Here is a 13,295-nt window from a genome sequence, read left to right as displayed (position 1 = left end):
GGCTAAAACCCACTTCATCAGATGCATGGAGTGGAAAATACGGTAGCAGATATATATACGCAGTACATGAAAAGATGGGAGTTGCCTTACCGAGTGGGGGGGTCAGTTCTAATGAGACAGTTCAATTAAAATGGGCTATTATCAACATGAGGAAAAATCACTTTTGTAGTGGCCCATTTCAAACAGTTGACAAGAAGATGTGAGTAACAATGGGGGAAATTAGTTTTTATAGTGACCCATCCACTCCCAGTCTTTATTCAGGCTCAATTTGACGGTGTCCGGTTTGCAAATTAATTGCAGTTCTGCAGTTTCTCGTTGGAGTCTGTTTTTGAAGTTTTTTTGTTGCCACTTTTAAGTCTGTTATTGAGTGTCCAGGGAGATTAAAGTGTTCTCCTACTGGTTTTTGAATGTTATAATTCCTGATGTCAGATTTGTGTCCATTTATTCTTTTGCGTACATGGCAGAGGGGCATTGCTGGCACATGATGGCATATATCACATTGGTAGATGTGCAGGTGAATGAGCCCTTGATGGTGTGGCTGATGTGGTTAGGTGAAGTGCGATTCCAAAAGAGTGCCGAATATTCAAAAGAGCTCAGCACTTGGAATGCAGTTGGAAGATCTGGGCCCTTCTTTTAGTGCCTAACGGGAGCTGAGCTGTTTTGAAAATCCAGCCCAGAATTTCAACTCCTAGTTGACAGGTTTCAGAGTAACAGCCGTGTTAGTCTGTATGTTAAGTAATTTCTGATCCTTGCTGGGAATCAAACTCTGGTACAAGCCCGAATGAAAGGGAACTGGGCAGAGTCTGGAACTCTCTCTAGTGCTCTTCCAAGTGTTGCAATCCGGAATTTTATGGATGCTTGAATACTGTCAGTTACTGGTAGCATGTCTCATGCTCCTTCCCCCGGCTGTGTTAGGGCTTGTGTACATGGAGCTCTAGTGTGCGGCAAGCAGGGATGTGAATACAGAGCACATTAACTTGCCACACACAAGCTGGCCATGTGGACCCTGGTACCACGTGCTATAAGTTCTGTAGTGCACTTTGATGTACGTGTTTGCAGGGTCCACTTGCCCAGTACATGGCAGGCTACCATGCTGTAGATTTAAACCCTGGCTTGCCATCCACTAAGTCTCTGTGTAGACAAGCCATTAGTCTCTCTGTTCCTTTTGCCATATGACCAGTACCACAGGAGAAGAGGATGACCCAGGAGGATTGTTTGTGTCGTTTAAGCTTCAGGGGAGAGGAGAGAGGAATGAGCGGTATCACAGGCATTTCAAAATTCAGGTCGTGTAATGGGTCTCCTAGTACTGTACTCTACCCTGCCATTTCTAAGTACATTACTGGATTGAGATGAGGTGGCATATTAGTGCTGAATTTGAGGTTAATAGAATTATGCCTTCAGAAACCTTACATGAAAATTTATCAGCTCATGCACCAATCTACTTGCCTATCTTTTGCCGTGATTGAGGCTAATAGCAGTGGGAAAAGATAACATTCACCTGTGTAAAAATAATAATGATAATTCTCTCTGGGTGAATGGAGACATTTTGCAAGGCTGACTTAATCATACATAAAATTGGTGACAGAACTGTGATGTCTAAGACTTTTTCACTTTAACTGTTAAATGTGTTAAGTGAAAAAATGTCACTGTAAATTGCTGCAGGAACATGCCCCATCAATGCAAAAGGCCTAGATGTTGCCCCTGTTCTGATGCCATCCAGAGAGGTGCCATGGTTATTTGTCAATAGCTACTTAATTATTTTTGTTGCCAAAATGTTAGAAGGAATTAATGTATTTGCTACTTTGAATTGAATGGCAACTGCAGTTTACTAGGTTCGGCTAAATGGAGCAGTCAAAATGATACAGAGGGAGTGATATATGCGAGATGCACTCTACACAGAATGTATTTTGTTTTGAAAAATCAGCATTGCTTCAGAAAGTTGAAAAGTTTGTGCCTTGGCGAGTAGTGCAGTGTGGAGTCTTCGCAAAGGGATTTGTTCAGCCTGAAGGTATGTTTGAGTTTTGTAACAGGCTGGAAGGAAGAGCGAAGTATTAGTGTCACTAACTCAGAAATGGGAACAATGATGCTAATGCCGCAGTGTCACCGAGCGTTAGCCTCTGCCTGCCTGTAAGAAATGCCTGGTAATTAATGAAGAGATGTTAACGACTTAAGTACCAAGTCACATGACTCCTCCAGACTGCCAATAAAAGACTCCCTGGAATCAGATTTCAACTGCAGGGGGCTGATCCCAGCCATGTGTATTGAATCAAAAGCTAACTTCGCAGGAGATTCATCCAACGAAATTATAAGAGTTCCGTAGCAATTTTTGGCCCATATTTGGGGGGATATTTTTGTCTTTTTCCCTGAACTGTAAGGCTTTCATGGCATGGAATCTTAATCGCCGTCAGTACTCTGCTTAATGCTTTCATCCCATCTTCATCAGTTCGTCCAGACACTTCCTGAAAGAATGGGGGCAGGCGCATTAGCCATCTGTGTGAGTACAGGCTGCCTGTTGTATGCTGTGATTACTCCGAGTATGCGGAGGGAGGCCTCTCGTTTATTAAACTGCGTAAACTTAACAGTGTGTGCATTTACAGGGGAAGATGCTGGATAGTATCAACATGTCTCAGATTGGCTGGCTTATTTTTTTCATCTTTCAAATCTAAACTAACCAATCACTGTGGATCTAGTCAGGATTTTCCTCTTCTGCTCCATCCACAACATCCTTGCACTGTGAGCGATTGTTAATTTCATGGGGGGGGGGGAGGGAGGAAATGAGTGAATATTTCCTAGTTTCTTTCTCACTTTGACTCTGAATTGAAATACAAGTGCTCTCTCTCCTGTTTATATTAGACACCTTGTTCAGGAGGCTGTTACACTGGGAACATGTTTCAGAGTAGCAGCCGTGTTAGTCTGTATTCGCAAAAAGAAAAGGAGGACTTGTGGCACCTTAGAGACTAACCAATTTATTTGAGCATAAGCTTTCGCTAAGGTGCCGCAAGTACTCCTTTTCTTTTTACTGGGAACATGGTACATGTACTAGAACTGACATGTTTTTGATTGATTCAGTAAACTAAAATGGTATGATTGGTATTTCTCCTCTCTTGTTTTTGCTCCTAGTCTTTTCACTCTATTTTATGTTTAGATGACCTGTTGCCCCTTCAAAACAGTGTCTAGTGATGGTGAAATTGATTGACAGTTTTGTTTTTTAACCACAGGCCAACTGCAACATGTAGTTTAATTAAGATAATTTGAAAAGGGAAGACGTGAAAAAACGTGTTTCTGAAGTGTGTGACTAGTCTTCTAAAATTCATACTGCTGTCTTTTGTTACACTCTGCAATGCCATTAAGCAAAAAAATGGTTAAGTGGGCCAATCATTTATATCTTTATCTAAAAAAGCAACCAATTACAGGAATCAGTGAATTTAAAAAAGAGAGAAGTATACCCATATTTTGATTGATTTTTTTTTTCTCAACTGAGACTAGGTAGGATTCAGTCGGCTGCTTAGACACTGCCACAGGGAATGACAGGTTTCAGAGTAGCAGCCGTGTAAGTCTGTATCCGCAAAAAGAAAAGGAGGACTTGTGGCACCTTAGAGACTAACAAATTTATTTGCGCATAAGCTTTCGTGAGCTACAGCTCACTTCATTGGATGCATTCCACAGGGAATGGTTTCTTACTGATCACTTAAGTAGGGGTTTTTCTTTCTGCTAGAGGCAAGACTCTTATATTTTACATACTTAGGTCTAACAAAGATTTATAAATATGTCAGGAATTACACAGGATATGTCAGCTTTAAACAATTTCCTTTTTCTAGTCTCTGTTAAAGGATAGGACTGGGAGATCTGGATTCTGTTCCTGGATCTTTTACAGACTTCCCTTGTAAACTTGAGCAACACACCTCACCCCTCGGGGCTTCAGTTTCCCCATTGTGAAGTCGAAATGGGTTACCACTTACCAGCCAGTGATTCTTTGAGGCTAAGCGCATGCATTAGACTTTACAAGTTTGGGGCCTTTATTAGAAAAGTGTTTCAAGATCCTCTGATGGAAGTTTTATTATTTATTTGTCTGGTCCTTACAACCCAATCTTTGCATTGGCATGTATCTTAAATGAAAATAGCTTATGGTAGTCACTTATCATTCTCATAAGAAATATTATTTCTTAAATGGCATCTTGGCATCAGTCAGTGGAAGCTGGACTTTGAACATGAACTATACTTATTTATCATATGTATTTAAAAGGTGATCATTACAGCATAATTTTTAATTATGTGGACTTAAACCCTTTCTCAAAAGTATGGAATATTTATAACTTGTTCTATAGCCTTAGATACACAAGCAACATCTTCTGTGTATGTCAGACCAACACAGTCCAAGAAAGTCATTTACATACCAGATAGAACGAAGTTGCCAAGTCCTGGTATCAAACAGATGATTCTAGTACACATTTCCTCAGAGAAGCTGTGCTTAGCAAAAAGATGCAGCAATCTTGGTAAGAAACAATTAATGCAAATTCTCTGTCTTGTACCTGGAACAAGGTATAGCCTGGCTTAATAGCAAAGTCTGGGCAAGTGTTCAAGTTAGTTAATGAGGTGGAATTGAAACATCATGTTGCATTTAAAGAGATTAGAAAATAGTCATGTTTATTTGAAAACAAAATAATCAGTGTGAGTATTGTTAAATAGCTCTGTCCCTTTATGTTGTAACGCACAAATCACAGACAAGACTTGAGACATTTCTACCAGGTTTCAGCGAGGTATCAGTGCTTGTTATCAATACATTCCCAGATTCAGCTGTTTCTCATGTGCCACACTTTGAATTCCATTGTGTCATGGATCATGTCCACAGGTCTTGTTAGCTGCTAATAAACTTGATGCCAGAAATATGTGCAAACACTTTTTTAAAAATGCTGGTTGAATGGATTTAGGTGAGTTATATTCTGCTTACCTAAATAAACCAAAGATGATGTGATGGATGGTGCGTTAAGCTACTGCTAGATGAAAAGAGTTCCTCTTTCAACCGCAAGCTACCCTATCTTGGTTTACATTTTTACCCTTATCTATAACTTACCCTGTTACCATTAGGTTTTATCTGGACACTTTATCTTGTGGATTCTTCATCTCTTGCAGTCTTAAGTCAAGGTGGGTTATCTTTCCAAAAGATAATGGTGTCGTTCAAACAGAAGTTATGAGCTTGATGCAGAAATTATTGAGTGAGGGAGGTTCTTTTCTCTGTGTTATATAGGAGGTCAGACTCGGTGGTCAGAGTGGTCCCTTCTGGCCTTAAAATCAGAGTCAAAGTTGATGATTGAGATTTTGCAGCTGACATACGTGGTCTCTCCTGAGTCTGGCCCACTGGTTACTGTAGCAGTATAGCTTGGATACTCAGCAGTGTATTATCCACCCTGTCTCTTAGTTACAGATAAGTTGTTGCTTTGGGCTCCTCCGCCTTACTTTCTTTTTCCTTTCGCTCCCCTTGTTCTCTGTCCTACCAGTTTATAATGTGCTACTTCATAGAGATTTTGTTGTGGATTAAAGTAAAACAAAACAAAAACCCAGCCCTGCAGACTGTTCTATTTCAAAACCCAAAAGCTTAATTCTTAACTGACATGCCTGTGCTGTAACTATGCAAATAAATGTGTAGTAAATGTGACTGACTGCTCTCTTGTGCTCCCTTAAGCAAAGTAAATCAGCAGTGAGGCTGAAAGAAGACATGAAAAAGATAGCAGCACTGCCACTGAACAAGCAGAGGGATGATAGCTGTCAGAAGGTGTTCGGTGTGAGTCTCCAGGACCTCCAGCAGCAGGGTCTTACCAAGAATGGCCTCCCAGCGGTGGTGTGGAATACAGTAGAATATCTGACCCAGCATGGTAAAGTTAACACAGTCTCTTTCATTTAATAGTGTTATTTATGTAAGCCTCTGCAAAGGAAGTTTTCTGTTTATTTTCGTTTATTTGGCATGAAAACTGAATCAAGCTGTGGATCAAACTATGTGCTGAAAACAATACTGCATTTGGCTTTCCTTTCTTGGTTTGGTTGCCTTTATGTGGAAGTATATTCAAATGGACATTCGCAAATGTAATCTGCTGTGTTGTAAAGTGACTATAAAGAATCTGTTCATTTTATAATTCAAAATGTTTTTATAACTAGCCTTCTACTATTGCTTGATTAAAATTAACCAGATATGCTCATCATTTCCGACTCTAGGTCCTACACATAAGCATAGTAGTGAATGTGTATGATAGTGAATAAAATGCCATGTGTAATTGTAAGCCCCAGAATGGGCTTTTTGTTTTTATCAACTAGCACTGGAAGGTTTCATGTAAGCCTCTGAACTTCCAACGTCTCCTTACATACATTTAAGTTGTAGAACAGAATGAACTTCTTTCTCAGCGGATGAAATGCACCTCTTTGCAGAGGGCCAATGAAGGCCATTGGTATGTAGGCAAAGCCCTTCCGTGGCTCTTAAATGATGGCTAAGTCTTGTGCTGGCCTGCTACATAGGAGTGAATTTCACCCTGTGAGAATTTACATCTTCTCGTCTCACCCTGGAGAGTGGAACAATGTCCTTTTTAAGGATCATCCTTCATGCCTGCTTTTTACAAGCCCTGTAACACTGGTTAAATTGCAGTGTTTTGGGTTTCCAGCCCACACTTTGAGAAAATAACCAAGCTTTTTTAAAAAAAACTCATAATAAGCTAACAGGGATTAATATAGGAGGTGAATTCCCAGTGCAATAGCTGTTCGTGATTAACTCTTAACAAATAACTTTCCAAGTAGGTTAAGCTAAACAGGGACAAAGCACTCTTCTTCTGGAATAAGTGTCCACCTATAGTTATTCAGGAAGAGCTGTTCCTGGATTATTCCACGGTCAGACAAGCCGTAAGATATTTCAGATGTGATGGAGGAGGGAGAAATCAAGGGCCTGAGTCTCTTTTCACTTAAACTTGTATAACTCCATTTCAGTCACTAGAGGTACACTGGTATAAAAGTGGTGTGAGATCTCAGTCACCGCCCAAGACCTTTTCATAACAGGTGATGTGGGTGATTGCTGTTTGGGGTCATGGTTTGGACCTCACTTTTGTTTGTTTGATTTGGTTAGTGGGAAGGAGGGTTGATCATTTTTAGATTCATTTTCATTTTGTGTCATAGCAATGAGGAGGCCAATTTGGTAATGCCTTGATGTAGTACTTGTAGCATGTACAACCCTTTGGAATTGGAGGCACAATACCAGTCCACTGGTGTAATAATGTACATTGGAGAATGATTAGGATTCTCAGCATACATTATGGTGAAATCTTCCCTAAACCCTTGAGAAGATTAGTAATAAGTATTCCTCTGTTATATGCGTTGTGAAGGGCCAATAGTCTGCCCTTGGGAAGTAACATACAGTGCTTGGGCCAGATTCTCCACTACTTTGCCTGTCTGACACCAGGGGAGGGTCATTGTCATAAACTGATGCAGTGCAGTGGGGTCTCAAGCCACGTGTATTTTATAGTGGTGCAGTGCTGTACCTGTATTACTTTGTGGCTAAAGTGTGGTTGGGGTGGGGATGAAGATTGACTGGTGCTCCCTTTGAAGTCTTCCAGTGTTCCTTCTTAACTGTCATGAGAGAGCGTTGTGGACTGTGATAGCATATAGTAATGGCAGTAGGCTGGAAAACTTGGTGTTTTTTTTGTAAGAAGGTTCCTAGAGCAGATGTTCCTGTGGATTTTTCTCCTCTCCATTGAAAACATTTCTCTGCAACTACAATTTGCTTTCCCAAAGTCTCTGAGCAAGACTGTGGACTTTGTTTAGAAGGCGTCTTGGCATTGATCCCCAGTGGTGGGTGGGTGTGAATGAGCAAGCCTCCCACAGTGCCATGACCACTTAAATGAGTATTCCTCTGCGTACACGAGATGCTGCTGGGTTTTGCACAGCTTCTTCAGCTCCTTCTGTTTTCCCACGGTACCCCTCTGGCCATCATCTTGTCTTCTTTCACTTGGGTTTCCTCGGGGACTCTTCCTCTGGTTTTGTTTTCTGTTTGGATTCTTCTTTATCCAAACTTAATAGCTTCACATTTTCAGTTAGTGAGAGAAACAAACTCCTCTGGAGTTTACAGGCTGAGAATGGCTCCCCTTTCTGTACCTCTGAGTGTGGCCTCTTTATGTATCATCTGACAGATTTCCTTTTCTTTATTGTCCCAACACCTTGCTGTTTGAGTTTAATTTTACATTACATATTTTCCTTTTCTACTGTCACTCTCATGAGGATGGCAGGGGAGCAGAGATGGGCGAACTGGAGCAGTCAATTTCTGCGGGATTTAAAAAAAACAACCCATGAACCCTGTTCTAGCCTGTATGGCTGGAGACAACCTTCCAAATGTGAATCAATGCAGTGCCTGATTTTGTCACCCCTATTCATTCTGAGTAGTGTGTTACTCTGTGAGGAATTGTACTGAAATCAGGTAGGGGATTAGCTGAGACCCATCTGGTGAATGTACCCTTTTCTTTAGATACATGACTCCTTCCTCTTGGTTGCTCTGTGCATCTCTGATCTTTAGATTGTAAGCTTTCCAAGGCAGGGCCTTGTAGATATTGCGGACCTGTGCAATAGTAAGCATGTAATAACAGCTAATGTGAGATCATTCATCAGCAAGCCTAGCACAGTCCCCTAGGTCAAAAGTGAGACTGATGGAAGACAAATCCGAGGACTCCAAATGGCTTCTGTGAGTGGGCAGGGTTGTGTAAGGAGGGGTCAGGAGGGAGGAAAGGGATCTTTGCTATTCAACCCCTCCTTAACCTTCTGGCTACATTTATTGAGAGAAAAGGGGATGTGTCTGCTACTGTGCCCTTCTTCCAACCTCCATTGTTGAACCCAGGGATGTCCTCTGTTTTTCTACAAGCAACAGCAGAAGAGAATTGACCTGCTTTTTTATTGATCTAATCTGCATAATGAGAAATACTCTTCTTTCCCAGTAGATTCACGAGGCCATGGGCTAGGGTTGCCAACTTCCTAATTCCAGAAAACCGAACACCCTTGCCCCGCTCCTTCCCTGAAGCCCTGCCCCTTCCCGAGGCCCTGCCCCCGCTCATTCCTTTCCCCCTCCCTCTGTCGCTTGCTCTCCCCCACCCTCTCTCTTGTGCTCATTTTCACTGCAAGGCCTAACCAGGCATATTTATTGTTTTGACAGATGTATTATGCTAAATTCGGTTTAATTTGTTACAGGACGCTAGAGCTGGCAGCAAAATCATCAAAAAGGGTAATTTAAAAAAAAATGAAATTTCACAAAGGTTTTCATGATTCTTTCCCTCCCCTCTTCCCATTTTTCGTAACCAGCTCCATGCACAGAGATGCAGTGAGGGGGATGGGAGCGTAGAGGGGTTGGGACGGGGAGGGATGCAATGATGGGGGTTCGGGGCGGTTGGGATGGGGAGGGATGCAACGATGGGAGATGCGGAGGTGGGACACAGAGAGGGGGACGGGGTGCGGCCCCGTTCCCAGCACTCGGAGACAGGGATACACATACCTCAAACTCCTGGGTGCCGGCAGTGGGGCAACAGATATGCCCTTAGGCGAGCCACGGTCTACGGCTCAGCTCGAGCCCAGCCACACGAGCAGCGCGAGGAGAAGAGGGCCAGGCAGCAGCAGGAGAGGTGTGCTCCACGGGACCCTTCAACTGCCGTCTGCTGAGCGCTCGTGAGTCGTGCTAGTTCCTCCCCGACCTGACCCAGCCAATGGGAGCTGCGCCTGCAGGCGTGGGGCAGGGCATCACGTGGCCCCCCCGGCCACCCCTAAGACTAGGAGCCGGACATGCCGGCTGCTTCCAGACCCGGGAGCCGCGTGGCGACTAGCAGGGAGGTTGCCAACCCCGCTGTGCGGCGCAGCATCGCCGCGAACCGCACAGTCAACGGCCTGCCAGGATCCCTTTTGGACCGGGTGTTCCGGTCCAAAACTGGACACCTGGTCACACTACTGTGGGCTGCCTTTGACTGCCACGTTCTTGGGTGAAGAGACTCTGTGAGTTTGTTTTCACTGCAATTAAAAACCCGTGGCTGGCCCATGTCAGCTGATTTGGGCTCACGGGGCTCGGGCGAAGGTGTTTTGCAATTGCAACGTAGGTGTTCGGGCTTGGGCTAGAGCCTTGGCTCTAGGACTACGTGAGGTGGGAGGTTCCCAAAGTTTGAGCTGCAGTGCAATCCCAAATGTCTGCACTGCAATTAAACAGCCCCTTAGCCTAAGCCCTGTGAGCCCGGTCAGCTGTCACAGGCCAGTCCCAGGCATCTCATTGCAGCATAGACATGCTCTGTGTATTACAGATGATTGGAGTGAGATTACCACCACCATGCTTCAGTGTTGTTTTATTCGTGTGGCACGATGACTTGTGAGGATGAAGGATAGGGAGAAGATGCTTGGGAGCCAATCAACTAATGGTCAAGGGGAAAAGATCATGGTAGTATCCTACTGGTGTATTGAGAAAATGGACTGGTGGTGGTACACTGCGCTCCCTTAAAGAAACCTGACACCCAAATGCCCCCATCTGTCTGCAAATATAAACTGACTGAATTAGATCCTCGTCCCTGGTGGAAACTTAAGTGAGCCCTGGGTTCTAAACTGAGACGGTGATGATCTGATAAAGATATAATCCCCATCCTTCTCCAACGTGAAAACAAGAACTAAAAGCTGTCCGCTTGGGTGAGAAGAGCCTGAGATAAACTCACGGTTTTCAAGGCAGCCATGAGCTCCTAAGCTAACCTGGAAGAGCAATGTTCTGCATAGATGTTGAAGTTAACTAGGAAGAATAACTAACACAGCCCTCCATGTGAACTCGGTTAATTTAGATGGGAAATAAGAGGCACACAGTGCACCACCACTAATGCCAATTCAGTTCCATCCTGGTGCTCTTACTAGAGTGAAAACACACATGAATGGTCACTGCTGACATCTGAAGTTAGATGTGGACAACCCACTATAGAACCCCTGTTCAAGTTCGTCTTGAACCGAATGCCTAGCCAAGCTAGCTGCTCTGGCTGTAGGTCAGCTGTATCATAGAATCATAGAATATCAGGGTTGGAAGGGACCCCTGAAGGTCATCTAGTCCAACCCCCTGCTCGAAGCAGGACCAATTCCCAGTTAAATCATCCCAGCCAGGGCTTTGTCAAGCCTGACTTTAAAAACCTCTAAGGAAGGAGATTCTACCACCTCCCTAGGTAACGCATTCCAGTGTTTCACCACCCTCTTAGTGAAAAAGTTTTTCCTAATATCCAATCTAAACCTCCCCCACTGCAACTTGAGACCATTACTCCTCGTTCTGTCATCTGCTACCATTGAGAACAGTCTAGAGTCATCCTCTTTGGAACCCCCTTTCAGGTAGTTGAAAGCAGCTATCAAATCCCCCCTCATTCTTCTCTTCTGCAGGCTAAACAATCCCAGCTCCCTCAGCCTCTCCTCATAAGTCATGTGTTCTAGACCCCTAATCATTTTTGTTGCCCTTCGCTGGACTCTCTCCAATTTATCCACATCCTTCTTGTAGTGTGGGGCCCAAAACTGGACACAGTACTCCAGATGAGGCCTCACCAATGTCGAATAGAGGGGAACGATCACGTCCCTCGATCTGCTCGCTATGCCCCTACTTATACATCCCAAAATGCCATTGGCCTTCTTGGCAACAAGGGCACACTGCTGACTCATATCCAGCTTCTCGTCCACTGTCACCCCTAGGTCCTTTTCCGCAGAACTGCTGCCTAGCCATTCGGTCCTAGTCTGTAGCGGTGCATTGGATTCTTCCATCCTAAGTGCAGGACCCTGCACTTATCCTTATTGAACCTCATCAGATTTCTTTTGGCCCAATCCTCCAATTTGTCTAGGTCCTTCTGTATCCTATCCCTCCCCTCCAGCGTATCTACCACTCCTCCCAGTTTAGTATCGTCCGCAAATTTGCTGAGAGTGCAATCCACACCATCCTCCAGATCATTTATGAAGATATTGAACAAAACCGGCCCCAGGACCGACCCCTGGGGCACTCCACTTGATACCGGCTGCCAACTAGACATAGAGCCATTGATCACTACCCGTTGAGCCCGACAATCTAGCCAGCTTTCTACCCACCTTATAGTGCATTCATCCAGCCCATACTTCCTTAACTTGCTGACAAGAATACTGTGGGAGACCATGTCAAAAGCTTTGCTAAAGTCAAGAAACAATACATCCACTGCTTTCCCTTCATCCACAGAACCAGTAATCTCATCATAAAAGGCGATTAGATTAGTCAGGCATGACTTTCCCTTGGTGAATCCATGCTGGCTGTTCCTGATCACTTTCCTCTCATGCAAATGCATCAGGATTGATTCTTTGAGGACCTGCTCCATGATTTTTCCAGGGACTGAGGTGAGGCTGACTGGCCTGTAGTTCCCAGGATCCTCCTTCTTCCCTTTTTTAAAGATTGGCACTACATTAGCCTTTTTCCAGTCATCCGGGACTTCCCCGGTTCGCCACGAGTTTTCAAAGATAATGGCCAATGGCTCTGCAATCACAGCCGCCAATTCCTTCAGCACTCTCGGATGCAACTCGTCCGGCCCCATGGACTTGTGCACGTCCAGCTTTTCTAAATAGTCCCTAACCACCTCTATCTCCACAGAGGGCTGGCCATCTCTTCCCCATTTTGTGATGCCCAGCGCAGCAGTCTGGGAGCTGACCTTGTTAGTGAAAACAGAGGCAAAAAAAGCATTGAGTACATTAGCTTTTTCCACATCCTCTGTCACTAGGTTGCCTCCCTCATTCAGTAAGGGGCCCACACTTTCCTTGGCTTTCTTCTTGTTGCCAACATACGTGAAAAAACCCTTCTTGTTACTCTTGACATCTCTCGCTAGCTGCAGCTCCAGGTGCGATTTGGCCCTCCTGATTTCATTCCTACATGCCCGAGCAATATTTTTATACTCTTCCCTGGTCATATGTCCAACCTTCCACTTCTTGTAAGCTTCTTTTTTATGTTTAAGATAACATCTAGTGACGCTCTGTTATACAGACAGAATTTGCATTTTATGGGGGAAGTTACCTCTTTAAATGTTAAAAATAGCCCATTTTTTTCCAAAATCATCTAGCTTAGCCTTTTTCCAGAATGACTTTCTTATTGGAAGGTAAAGAACGTCTTATCTCTGGGGGGAATTTGTTACTTTGCCCAACTTCTCGCACAGCAATGCCATTCTTTACTGTTCTGCAGTGGTTCCCATTGTCCAGCAGATGTCAGAATAGCATTTCACATTGCAAGATTGCTTTCTGTGCACAGGTGTATTCTGCAAGTTGGGCCTTGTGTTTTA

General features: G+C 43.9%; 1 protein-coding gene across 1 annotated transcript in view; it reads left to right on the top strand.

Moving 5' to 3' along the window:
- The first annotated feature begins 2,419 nt into the window (after positions 1-2,419).
- Positions 2,420-13,295, top strand: part of FAM13A (family with sequence similarity 13 member A) — a 188,753-nt gene continuing 177,877 nt past the window's right edge. Inside the window, exons 1-2 of the mRNA XM_077815021.1 lie at positions 2,420-2,494; positions 5,681-5,870. Of these exons, the coding sequence (XP_077671147.1) occupies positions 2,420-2,494; positions 5,681-5,870 (265 nt within the window). The remainder of the gene's footprint in view (positions 2,495-5,680; positions 5,871-13,295) is intronic.

Source organism: Eretmochelys imbricata, chromosome 4, assembly GCF_965152235.1.
Source record: "Eretmochelys imbricata isolate rEreImb1 chromosome 4, rEreImb1.hap1, whole genome shotgun sequence".
In the NCBI taxonomy this organism is placed as follows: Eukaryota; Metazoa; Chordata; order Testudines; family Cheloniidae; genus Eretmochelys; species Eretmochelys imbricata.
The sequence above is the reverse complement of the archived record's forward strand: the minus strand, read 5'-3'. Positions and strand labels throughout refer to the sequence as shown.